Raw genomic sequence first — 14,085 nt, 5'->3', positions numbered from 1 at the left:
TTGAGAGAAGGGACAAATGTTGAAAATCAAAACATACCTACTCCACTCTATCTAGAAAAAACAGGTTAACATTTGAGGTATAAGGTATGTAAGTGCCTTAAAATATAAAAAGCAGAAAAAAATATAATTAAAATTTACTTGAAACATAATTTTTATGTTTTTAGAATATTGACTTTCATATGAAATTCATTTACATGCATCTACCGCATATTGACTTCGTGATCGAAGTCCAAGTGTAGCAACACGTAGGCAATCTCAATTTATTAGTTTTATTTTTCGATAGCTACTTTTTTATAATTTTTTTTCAAATTTGAAAGCTACTTTTTTAAAATAAATTATCGAGTGCGAAGTTTGAAACAGCGACTACAGCGCCTCTGCAATAAAAACAGGGAACTAAATTCTTTTGCCGCAAATGTATGGGCAAGTCGACCCAGCCTGGTCGAATAGTGAATTTTACGAAAGTTCATGTGGGGAGTTTGTCCTCTTCACTCTCTCCCCCCCTAAGCTCCCATGGTGGGGATAACGAGTGACAGTTCAGTTCATATGTAAGCGTCTATAAGTGTACACACATATTGTGTCATAACTTGATTTGTGTGGATAATAGTTTCGAATGTTGGGAAACCTTCCTGGAGTCATCTAATTTCAATTTATATAAATTCCCACATTAATGACCCAGACGTGATTCACTCATGTCGAGAATCAACAAGCCGTTCGAATTTTTAAATCCATCTTAAATACGCATTTATAACCAAACATCAATAGTCATCAATGGTTATAAAGACTTTTAAAATTATTAAAAGGACACTTAGAAGAATATTTCTTCTCAAAAACGACAATTTGTCAAGAAAACTCTATAATGTTCCTTTATTTTATAATTAAGACACGAAACAACCAAACTCCAATAGCTTCTGAAGACATCCATAAAACGTCAGTTTACGAGAACTATCAGATTCGTTTGACTAATGAGATAAAAGAGTTAATAACTGTCCATTGTAATTTAATTCCTCATTCTGATAATCCCATTATTGTCGGGAAAAAACATCCTTGAAGTATTTTGAAAATACGAATTTGACTTTGCATGATCTGTATTTGCTATTCGTGGATTATTATAATGCGGTCACAGGAATGAAAAGTGCGCCGATTAATCAGAGTACATATTGTCAGTATTTCAACCGAAATGTAAATTTTAGTTTTTCATAACCGCGAACTGATGTATGTAATACTTGCTTTGAGTTTAAACAAAGTTGCAGGCAGATGAGCAGTCACATTGAAGATCATAAGAAAAGAGTTGATGAACATAAAGCATTAAAGAAAAGTATCGTAGCAGAAAAAAACGTTTTGTGTCTGGCAGCAGATTTTGGTCAGAACTTACAACTTCCCAAACTTCTAGTTTCTGACCAAATCTACAAATGCTAAATTTGATTAAATGTCTTTAATGCTCACGTTTACGGCAATCATAAAAGAAGTTATATGTATTTTTTTAGAAGAGAAATTTACGTCATCTCCGGCATTTCTAGTTACGGCCCTGTCTTCTTGACCCCCCTCTCCACCTCTACGAAGAAACGAGAGAAGCGCGTGGTCTATTTGGTTTGTTTGAGTATAAAGTCCTGGCCTTTGGTCTTAGAAACGCTGCTCAGACATTCCAAAGGTATATCAATTAGGCTTTGGGCGACTTTGAATTCTCTTTTTATTACATCGACGACATACTCGTGGCGTCTTCCTCCGTTGTTGAGCACAATAATCATCTGCGAATAGTCTTCGAAAGGTTGGTCGAGTTTCCACTCAGAATTAATGTAAATAAATTGGTATGTTCCAATGCAGATAGCAGTCATAAAATCCCTCTGTTTGTCATAGGAAAATCAAAAAATCCCCAGATGTTTTAAGGGAATTAAAATTTTACCCGTAGAATATCGCGAACAAACTAGTGCGTGGATGACGCGTGAACTTTTTAAAATTTGACTGACATCGGTATTTTTGCCTTCAGTACAAAATTTCCAAAAAAATCCAAAAAAGGTCACATAACGTCTTGTTGATTCTGGACAATACTAGGTACCACTTGTCGAAAAAGGAGATAGAGTCCATTTCTGATATATGTTGAGATGTGCTCTGGGCAAAGGATGAGGACAATCTTTTTAAATATTTTATATTGTTGCATTCAAGTTGCTTGTGCCTGGTCAGAAATTTTTTCAGAAAATATCACTCGATCCTGGAGGAAATTAATTCCTGCTTGTGATATTACTATTGAAAGCAGTAATGTCTCCACAGATGACATTATACAACTGTTGTATAGACTTCCAGGATTTAACAACCTTTAAATGTAAGACGTACGTTCATGGCTTGCAGCCGATAACGATGAACCTGGGTGGGAATTGTTAATCGCTGATGAGATTTTACAAAGGTAAAAATGTATAACTTCTAGTAATCATTTTTATCACAATCTAATATGCCTTTCTTTGACCAACATTTTATTTTAATTTTTAGATATACTTATTGTACTGAATCTTCGGGTATTGAAGAAGTCCAGGGTTCCTACAGAATCTGGAAATCATGGAAATGGTATGGAATTTTTAAAAGGCTTTTGGAAATCATGGGAAAGGCCTGGAATTTTTAAAAGTATCTAAATTTTTCCTGTTTTCCATTTTTTCTCTTCAATAGAAATTCAATTAGAAATTTTAAGATATAATATATATTATACGACGTGAAAATTAAATTTAAAATTACACTGGGATTTCCTAAAAATTTGACCTGGAAATTATGGAAAAGGTATGGAATTTTAAATTCGGATTTCTGTAGGAACCCTGAAGAAGATACCGAGGTAGAAGCAGAAGAAGAATAAATAAATAACAAAAATGTTGATTTGCCAAACGAAGAGGAAATGGAATCAGCAACAGAAAATATTGTTTCTGAGGCTTACGGAAGCGCTCATGCGCAAACCCTAGCAAGTGTGCTTGCCTACCGCTCTGAGCATCTCGAAGCAGCTCGGCATGTGTGCATATAGGCACACCTGCACGCATGCTTTGAATGTTTTGAAAATTTTCTAACGTTTCGACACTGTTTCTGATTCTCATCATCTTTTTTTTAAATTCATAAAAACTAAGTGCCTTATTTAATTAAACATTCTAGGTAAGTGTTAACAATAATTATAAATATTGCTTAAAGCAATAAATCAAATATATTTTATTGAAAAGCGCTTAATTTAATTTATTTCACTGATTTTTTTCAAAATAAATTTACATAACCTCAATAAAATTTAATATTTACTTTATGTTAAAAGCAAGAACTTTATTTTGTTTGAAGATAATTTTATTACATTTTTGTTCAAAGTATATAATGTAATTATAATGAAATTAAAAAAATTTAATTTTATTTGTTATGAAAATATTCATTGTATGAAAAAAAATTATAATACTATAACATGCGACACAATTTCAGATGGAGTTTGCGAAGAAAAAATAAAAATAGAGTACAAAGGGGAAACGCAATGCATTTTTGTAACTGAAAATAAATTAAAAAATCTATGATGGATGAATTTTATTTCAAAGGAGCAAAATTGATGTATAAAAAAGATGGAGAAAGTGTTTTATTAGAATTTGACGAAACTTTTATTTATTTAGAACCAAATATTGAAGAGTATTGCGTTATTGCTCCGAAAGGTAGTAATTATATATAATTACTACTTATAATTACTACTTTTTTTCCGTAGAGGCTGATAAGGCTTTGAAAACTCTGGAATTTTTTAAAAAGTGTCATTCATCTATTTGACAATTTCATGAGATGGCGTTCCAACTAATTGAACTTTCGTTAAATTCACCATTCTGCGAATTGACGATTCGACTACTTGCTTTTTGACTATTTGTCCTTTCTATGTTTTGTCCTTTAGGGAAAAATCATGAGTCTCCAAATTTAGTACACATTGTCCTTTACTCTTGATGCTGCTGCTTGCGCAGACAGGCAGGATGCAGAGGTCTGAATGTTCCTTAAGTTTGACTACCGAGACGCATTTAGACATAAGTTTCATGTTTCAAAAAGCAATTATATATAGATTTTATTCTTGGAAGTACTATGTTACTATTTGTTATTTATGCTAATATTCACATAATAAGCTGCGCAGTAGTTTTCTTAAACCTTTACATAAATTTATCCATTTATACATTTTTATAAAAATATTAACCATACTAACCTGATTTCTAAAAAATCTTGTTCATTAAACTTTTTACGAATTAAATATTGTCCCGTTAAACCTTGTTCAACTTTATACTTTCTTAATAATACACAGTCTGCTTCCAGTTCTTTTGCAAGTGATTCAAGAGTTTTAACTGATGCGAGATAGTCATCTTCTTTTAAACCATCATCTGATCCATCTATTTATTCAATTAAAAGAACAGAACATAAAAATTGTAAAGTAAAACAATTTCCAATTAATTTTAAATTTATTGATAAAATAGGGTGGAAGAAATCGGACGTCATATTTAAAGGGGCTATTCATAAAGTACGTTACACGACTAGGGGAGATAAGGGTTTGAAAAATGCAACTGTTAGTAAAGGGGGGGGTGGGCAATTTAAAATTGTAACGTTACACATTGAATATACTCAACGATTTATTTAATGTACTTGATTTTAGTCCTCTCAGGCATAATGTAAGTAATTATAAATTTCAAACATATAATTTAATTTTCAAAGCACTAACCAGTTGATTTATCATACATAATGGTTTATATTTCTAAGTTATAAATTTTATTTTGATTACAGTATAAACTAACGTCTTATAAAAAATCATTTTTAGTTGAGGATAATCAGATGTTATCTTAATTTTCTTCCTACACTTTAAATGAATTATTACTTAATTGGGGATTGCGAATTTTCTCGATTTTGGACAAATTATGACAACGGGACTTCAATCCGCTAATAACCAATCAATTATTATCATGAGTAATAAAACTTTTACAGTAATTCAATGATTTGAAATACAATTTTCAGGAACATTTTTAGAAAGGAATCAATTGGCTAATATTGTTGATTATTTGAACATTTTGTGAGTAATATGTCTTTAAATCCGTCAATTGATACAAAAATAATTTACAAATTTCACAGAACATAATCAGTCTTTGGAACTATGTATTAGAGTGACGAGAGCTCGCAAAAAATAAATATTTTTTTATGTCTAACAGTACGTTTAATGGATTCATGGTTACATTAACGACTGCTATTGAAGTCATGCACTTTTTACAAAATCACTGTAACTACGAATTCTTGATGACTGTAGACTCGGCAAGACTTTATCTTAAAGTTTTGTACTACATTCTTTAAGGGTATGTTCGGCATGATTAGAGGATGCTGCGGTTCATACGACAAACCGGATCTTCTGTTATTTATCCAAGTTTATCGCCTCTTAAGTTTGTATTCTCTTGTGAAGCCACCAAAAGGGTCTAATGTAGAAGCCATTGAAATATTTGACTTTGATCAATGAAAATGACATTCATGTGCAAAAACTTAAAAATGAGGAAATCTCGGAACGTGGGGAAAACAATGACCCGGAGTACACTGTTCGTCACGTTCATGACTACAATGTGGTTAGTGTTAACCAATACGTTTAAGTTATTATTGTTTAAGATATTAACTCCCATCATTTTTCCTCCAAGAAGATGCCACTATTGCCAAATATTTAAACACTCAGTTGAACAATGTCATTCAACACACCAAATTTGCGAGTATTGTGCCGAATGTCACCAGTCGGACCAATGTCGAAACCAGAACCCAAAACCCAAGTGGTAGTGGTGGTGGAAGACGTGTAAGACTTCACTATCAATTGTGGTAGTAAACACTTTCCATCCTCTAGTGATTGTCCTAAATTTAAATATGAATTCCAAGTTGCAAACACTAGTTATCTCTGCAATCTGAGTTTCGTAGATTCTCAATTCTGACTTGCCAATAGAGGAATTAACCCTTCTATCAAAACTACCAATGATTTGATTATTAACGATGATCCGCCTCCAAACAACAACTTTCAAGCAAATTTAGATCTCCCTTCAGAATTTAAATCACCACAAAACACTCGGGGTAAGAAAATTACTCCAAAAAGCTACAAGTAAATAAAACTAGTTTACGATTGAGGAATATAGCTACAGCTCTGACCACCTTCCGGTCATAACTGACCTATACCTCGCTCCATCTACCTATAGATCTATTGGATGTCGTTATAACGTCACTGATGTTGACTGGTAAACATATTCTTCTACTTTCGATTCGTGCTTTCCTCAAATTAAGTATGGGTTTGCTCAATCCGCATCGGCTGATTTGGTTTACACTAAATTCTCCCAATGCTTGAGGCTATCTTCGGAGGCCGTGAGGGTATACGCCCTGATCCCAAATATGCCCTATCCAAACTTCAACCTACTTGGTTACAAAATCAATGCGCGGACTTATTAGGATTCCCTTCGTAATTTCTATTACTCTATAGACCCTTCCATGGCTTCTAAACATATGTGGTACAATCAGAGCCTTCAACTCTCAAAAGTTAGCAACATAAACTCAAATATTCAATTATCCTTTATCTCCGGAACATCTTAAACTAGAAGAAAAACTAACTAGATCCGACATTCCTCCTTTCAACATTCCTTTTGCCCCTGATAATAAATCTGACAACATAATGAATCAGGAATTATCTCTACAAGATCTTCACAGAGCATTAAGCTACTGTGTTAAAGACACATCTCCAGGAATGGATTATATCGATCTTATGTAAAATGATTATCAATCAAAATTATCAATTCAAGGACTTACTCCGTTACTTAGAATATTTAATAAAAAGTCCTCTGTAAGTTATTGGAAAGGATGGTGCATTATAGTTTTAAGCACCTCGTTGAACATAATAGGTATATATGTTGATGATCTTTTTATTTACACCGAATGTTTTAACTATCAGAAGGGTCTTAACATTCTTTATGAATCTGTTACACACTTAACCCCCTGGTTAGAGACTATTGGTATGTTAATCTCTATTTCAAAATCACAATTATGTTCTTTCTCGAGAAACCCATATAACACAAATCAACTCTCACTTTCACATAGAAATGAAACAATAGCCTGCAAACGTAACGTTAAATATTTAGGTGTCATATTAGACGCAAAATTAAACTGGTCTTTACATATATCCCATACAATTCAGCAAAGTGGCAGAGCTTCGAATATTTTAAAGGTCTTAGCAAAAGTTTCATGAGGTTGGGGTTTATCCCCAATTGATATGCTAACCATTTATCGAGGTTTAAGTAGAGCTTACTTGGAATGGGGTATTATTTTGTTTTGCAGGGGCAGCAAAAAAAGAATTGTCAAGACTCGACATGATTCAATATGCAGCCGTACGGATTGCCTTGGGTTGCATGTCATCAACACCTATATTCTTTCTGTTGTCCGAATCTGCGGATCCTCCTCTAAGTTACAGACGATCCTTCCTTTGCAATAGATTTATGGCGAGATCATTGTCTTACTCCGAAAATCCAATAGTTCCTTAACTTAAATTATTATCTAATCGAGTAAAAAACAAAAGAAACCGAAACAATATATAACGAAATCAGGAGTTCTAACAACTGTTCAACGTATAGCTCCACTCATAAATTTAGGCACGCTTCCAAAAAAAACCATTATATTTTAATTTTTCTTTCGGACTCAATAACTTATATATCCCTAAACATGCAGCTATAATCACATTACAAACTCTTGCATCGTATTTGTGAACTATACTTAAATATTAAATTACCAAATAGTTACTAGATCTGGCTACTTGCAACAGCAAAAAGCCATAAACAAAATAAAAAGTATATTCAAAGTCAATTGAAATTTTTCGTTCGTCTGGGCACATGAATTTTAACAAAACCTATAAAAAAAAGGTTTTTTATCCAAGGGAAGAGAGTATGACAATTTGAATAAAATCAGCATATGATTTCTTTCTAAGTACACTCGACTCTCGGATCTTTTGCATTCAGATCTTTTACACTCTCGATCCTTTTGCAATTAAATAAATAAATGACTATAAGAGTGTCAAAATATTTATTTCACGATAACTTAGGTTAACTAAAGTGAATTATAGCAGCTCCTCCATTATCTGATTAAAATTACATTAAAATTTTAATTACTATAAATGTAAATATTAAAACTAAAACATAAATACTGTATTGTTTTGTTTTGCGTTACCATGGCATTTGTTTTGGTAAAAGATATGAGAGGATTTGGTCCCATAAGTGCAAAAGATCCGAGAGTCGAGTGTATTCACTAATTTAAAGAAATTCTAAAATTTAATTTACAAAATTTCTCTCCTTTCTATTAACGTTCCTTTTAAATGTATATAGAATACTATAGGTCCCTGAATTGCACAAATTGCATTGTACTCTCTAAATCTGAATCAGTTCATATGCACTTATTTTTTTACGTGGAAAAGTTTTTACTTACTCAGATTTAGATAGTAATATGTTACACATAACAGTTACTTAAATTTAGAAAATATTGAATAATAAAATACTATAAAGGTAAATTAACTAACCTTCACCAATTCCAATATCAAAAATGGTTTCATTTCTTCCATCTTGAAGTCTGTCTTTCAATTTTGTTAATAAATTATAATAAACCGTTTCTGAAGGATTAACAAAATCACCCTGTAAGGAGAATAGTGTTATAAAATAAACCTTAAAATATTAAAATAATAAAGAAATAGGGTAAACCAGGCAGTAGTCAGCCACATTTCAATTTTGAATAGCTATAAAACCGTATGAGATAAAAACAATTTTTTTGTAAAGATGATTGGTATATTAGTTTTGTAGGACCATAAGGAACAATCACAAATTTTAATTGCAATTTTTAAACAGTATCCATTAAAAAGATTTTCTTAAGTGGCCGACTACTGCCTGGTTTATCCTAGTATATTATGCATCTAGGGAGGAAAACAGGAGTTGGAAATCATTTTCCTTCCTATTTTTTCTAACACACGTATTCCGATAGTACAAACGCGGAGTTTATTATAATCATAACTCCACTCGTGTCACAAAAATCACCGTAAAGAAATGGCTGCCTTTATCCCCTTGTTGCTTAATATACTATTTCCCCCTGCTAGTGACGTATGTCGGGAAAGATATATTTTTTCCGCGCTTTACAGGTAAGAAATGGTGTACTTTCGGTGCATGTGTAAGAAAAAAACATTTATGAATTCAGGGTGGCCACAAGTTTAAGTTTATCAATTTCCCTGACATTTCCCTGACAATTTACTGATATTAAAATTACTTTCCCTGACAAAATTCCTTTTAAAGGAAAATATGAATGTTTACGGAAAATGGGTAAAACTTATGAATTTGAATAATTTCTAAAAATTACAATTATAACTCTTCATGAATTCAATTATTTTTTACAATTTTCAACTAAACTTCATCTCTAAATCAATTAATTTAAATAATTTCCCAAAATTTCTTCTAGAATTCAATTATTTAAATACAAAAATTAAATTTTTTATAATAATTGTAATTATATATAAATATAATAGTTTTTCAATTTTAAATAATTTCCAAAAAATTAAAATTTGGTTAAATCTTTTAAAAATAATTGAATTTTTGAAAAATATAAATAAAAATGATCAAATTTTTGAAGAATTTTAATTATAAACAGGACCATAATTTCTCAAAAATTTTAATAACTCCAAAAAGTAAATTTTCATAAATTTTTATTTACATTGTTCGAAGATAATTGAATCTTAAAAAATTATTATAAAACAATTCTAATAATTAGTTTTTAAAAATGTTTTAATGTAATTTTTCGAAAATAATTGAATTCCTTAAAAAAAGTCAGACTAGGTTTGGAACTAATTATTATTAAACTATTCAAAATAGTAAACATATATTGGTAGTAATCAAATTGGTAATATTGGTAGTTCAAAGCAAATGTTGGTAGTTAAGCGCATCAAAATACGTAAGAAAATTATATTCAGGTTTGTCTTAAAAAAAGTTCGATTTTTTTGTGGTTCTGTGTAATTTAGGGGTAGAAAATGACACATGTTAGTTCAGATGTTAAAAATTGATAGTATCGGATGTTTCTGAATTCCAGTTTCGCTTTTGTTGAAGCTCGTCAGTACTATGTGAACAAATTTGTTAATAGTATACCGGAACAGATATTTACAATATAAAAAGCATTCATTATTTTCAATAATGTTTAAAAAAATAAGTATTTAAAATACATCCTAATCTTCTCACACATTTGATGACATGGAATAGGTAAGCTTTACGGCTTTTTTAAAAGCAGGTAAACATACCAACATTATATATGTTACGGTAATGTCGATTATTGGGCATTCTCGACAATGCCCGGGCACTGTCACATTTTACTGAATTTTGTTAAAAATATCCGGGCAATGGCGACAATGCCCAATAATCTACATTAACCGTAACATATATGATGATGTTAAGAGTATCGTATATTGAGACTTTTTCTCACGGCGCGACTGCTGACGGGTTAATTGAATGCATAATATCTCCAGAATATTGTGTTAAAATTTCAAGTCAATCGTTATAAGTATTATGTTTTCATGTGTAATATATTTTACAAATTGTGTTTTAAAAAGTCAAAATATTTACCTTCTTTGACATTTTACAATGCTCTGGAGCACGATTTACGTCATTATTTTTACTGCACGTTAGTGCATCAGCCGTAGAAAACATCTTTTACGGCAATCCAAGAAATCTAAAACCAAAATTAAATTTTTATATTTACAAAACATTTTAATTTTTGTATAAATTTATAGAAATTCTATGACATTGCCTAACCCTTAGACACCATGATAATAATAACTATAATAAGGAAATAGTGACATAATTCATAAAGGACATTGGCATGATCGATTGTGCTTCGTCTTTTTTATTATTTAGTTGCTGAGTGAGAGTTTCTCAAATGGACTTTAAATTTCTATAAGTTGAAATTCGATAATGCATCAAATGTATAAATACACAGGAAGATAGTTCGATTATATTAAGAGGTAATTCTTCTAGAGCATTATTTTCAATAATTAATTTTATATTATTAGGGGAGATGGCCGCTGCGTGGCCCTCATCGGTCCCCATTGGGAACCCTTCTCATGGATCTTTTACGTGGGGCAGTGTGGTGCGAACGGGGCATTTTACTCGAATTTTACAATAAAGTTAAGAGTAAAGTAAAAAATAAAGTAATGTAGGAATGTATCCATTATAGGGCCGTCTCCCTTAACCCTTTAAGGGGAGACCCCACCTTAATTTTGACCTCTTTAAAATAAAATTATTAAACGAGGTAATATTTTTTTTCTTGCATCATTTTTAACTTGAAAAGATATAAGATGGTTAAAAATATTTAATTTCAATTTTTGAAGAGGTTAGAATTTTTTTCTTCTTACCTATTGCATATTATTGCAAATCCATGCGAGAAGTTGTTTAGAATGGTAAAATATGCATGGAAAAAAATTTTCGTTAAAAAATATTAAAAACTGTAAGAGAAGATCGATTTTTAATATTCAAATCTTTAAATTTTGCCGAAATTTCGGAAGTCCTGAACCTTTATTTTTTTCCAATTTGATGCTCTGAGTCGAAAAAACATCGTTAAAATTGACGATTAGCTCATTTTCATGGTAAAAACTAGAAAAATCATGTCTTTTTGCATTTATTTCGTTATATATAAAGTATACCATAAAAGCTTCGGACTATGATTTTTATGGAATTTACCACGAAAATGAGCTAAATGTCAATTTTAACAATATTTTTTGAATAATAGCATCAAATTACGTAAATATACACAATTAGGAAAAAAATTAAAGATTTAAGGCTTTCGAAATTTCGGCAAAATTTAAAGATTTGATTATTAAAAATCGATCTTCTCTTACAGTTTTTAATATTATTTAACGAAAATTTTTTTCCATGCATATTTTACCATTCTAAACAACTTCTCGCATGGATTTGCAATAATATGCAATAGGTCAAAAGAAAAAAATTCTAACCTCTTCAAAAATTAAAATTAAATATTTTTGACCATCTTATATCTTTTCAGGTTAAAAATAATGCAAGAAAAAAAATATTACCTCGTTTAATAATTTTATTTTAAAGGGGTCAAAATTAAGGTGGGGTCTCCCCTTAACGCCCAGCGGTTTCGATCGAAACCACTTTTCATTTCTAAAATCTATAACTTCGACAAAAATTAAGATATTTTTTAGTTCTAAACGCTCATGACCCACAAATTTATAAACCTTTATGAAAAAAATTTACATTTTAAAAAATAATTAACAATTTTGTAATTACAACAATAATAAAAAAAAATTTTGTTGCAAAATTTGCAACAAAATTACAAATTCGAAAATAAAAGAAAACAAAGCTACTGAAAATTGTTACTCGGGGGTTTTCGGAGTCGCTGATTACGAATTGGATGCCAGATTTTAAAAATTCAAAATGGCGCATCCAATATGGCGGACATCATTTCTAAAAAACTGATTCAATTTGCCTAAAAATTGTTACTTGGAGGTTTTCGGGGTCACTGATTACGAATTTAATATCAGATTTTAAAAATTCAAAATGGCGGATCCAATATGGCGGACATCATTTTTAAAAACTGATTCAATTTGCCTAAAAAATGTTAATCGGTGGTTTTCGGGGTCGCAGATTAGGGGTCGTCATATACAACGTGGACAGTTTTTCAAAGATTTTTGACCCCCCCCCTCCCCCTTGTGGACACAAAAATACATGGGATCGTGGACATTTTCAAACTTTTTTAACCCCCCTCCCCCAAAAGTGTCCACGTGGTATATGGACGACTTCTTACGAATTTGATGCCAGATTTTAAAAATTTAAAATGGCGGACGTCATTTATAAAAACTGATGCAATTTGCCTGAAAATTGTTACTCGGGGGTTTTCGGGGTCGCTGATTGCGAATTTGATATCAGATTTTAAAACTTCAAAATGGCGGGTCTAATATGGTGGACATCTTTTTTAAAATTTGTTTTAATTTGCCTGAAAATTGTTACTCACGGGTTTTCGGGGTCGCTGATTACGATTTTAATTTTAATTTTTTAAAATGTAAAATAGCGATTTCAATTTAGTGTATAAAATGTCCTAATAAAAACGAGATCAGAATAAAATGTTCGATACCTTCGTGACAATGTGCAAAACAAATGCCTAACGCGAAACCGGCATCATAATGATTAATGAAATATTCATTTCTATATTCGTAATAATCAGAAAAACAAATGTCTAACGCAAAGACGAAATCAATCTAAAATGCTTGACTATATTTGTGAAAATCGGAAAACAAAATCCTAACATGAGAATGCGATCCGAGTAAAATATGAATCTACATTTGTGACAATGCGATAAACAAATGCCTAATGAGAAAACGATGTCAAAATTAAATGTTCGTTTACATTCGTGACTATAGAAAAACAATTGCCTAACATAGACTCTAACATTAGATTAGTAAACAGCGGCCCTGAAAACCCCCTACTAACAATTTTATGGCAAATTGAATCAATTATTAGAAAAGATGTCCGCCATATTGGATCCGACATTTTGAATTTTTAAAATCTGATATCTAATTCGTAATTAACGACTCCGAAAATCCCCGAGTAACAATTTTCAAGCAAATTAAATCCGTTTTTAGAAAATATGTCCGCCATATTGGATCCGCCATTTTGAATTTTTAAAATCTGATATCAAATTCGTAATCAGCGACCCCGAAAACCTTTATATACGAGCAATGACGTGAATTGCACTGCTACAAAAAAGTCGGGCGTTAAAGGGTTAATTTAACCATTAAGAGCTTTTTTTGGTGCAGCACTGGTAAAAAGCACAATTGGAAAAAGCACTTTTTTATAAATGTAAAAGAACAAGCAATTAAAATTGGAAGTTTGCTGATTTTTGCGATTTTTAAATGCAAATAACTATCTTACAGAAAAATAAAAAATTACAAAACTTGGGAAATATCTAAATTATTTCAAAAAATTATTTAAATATTTGAATATAACATTTTAAAAATTGGTAGCTTTTTAAATGTTCCGAACAACATGAATTGTTATTAGACACTAAACCAATATAAGACAATTA

The 14,085-nt window shown here is 31.0% G+C and overlaps 1 protein-coding gene across 1 annotated transcript in view; it reads right to left on the bottom strand.

The window, feature by feature from the left end:
• LOC122508842 (GTP-binding protein 1) overlaps window positions 1-14,085 on the bottom strand; it is a 37,248-nt gene that overhangs the window by 17,296 nt on the left and 5,867 nt on the right. The window contains exons 2-4 of the mRNA XM_043622419.1: window positions 10,608-10,713; window positions 8,534-8,645; window positions 4,181-4,361 (exon numbers count right to left, since the gene is read on the bottom strand). Of these exons, the coding sequence (XP_043478354.1) occupies window positions 4,181-4,361; window positions 8,534-8,645; window positions 10,608-10,691 (377 nt within the window). The 5' untranslated portion in view covers window positions 10,692-10,713. The remainder of the gene's footprint in view (window positions 1-4,180; window positions 4,362-8,533; window positions 8,646-10,607; window positions 10,714-14,085) is intronic.

Source organism: Leptopilina heterotoma, unplaced genomic scaffold, assembly GCF_015476425.1.
Source record: "Leptopilina heterotoma isolate Lh14 unplaced genomic scaffold, ASM1547642v1 Lhet_58, whole genome shotgun sequence".
In the NCBI taxonomy this organism is placed as follows: domain Eukaryota; kingdom Metazoa; phylum Arthropoda; class Insecta; order Hymenoptera; family Figitidae; genus Leptopilina; species Leptopilina heterotoma.
Note: the sequence above shows the minus strand (reverse complement) of the source record. Positions and strands in the feature narration are given on the sequence as shown.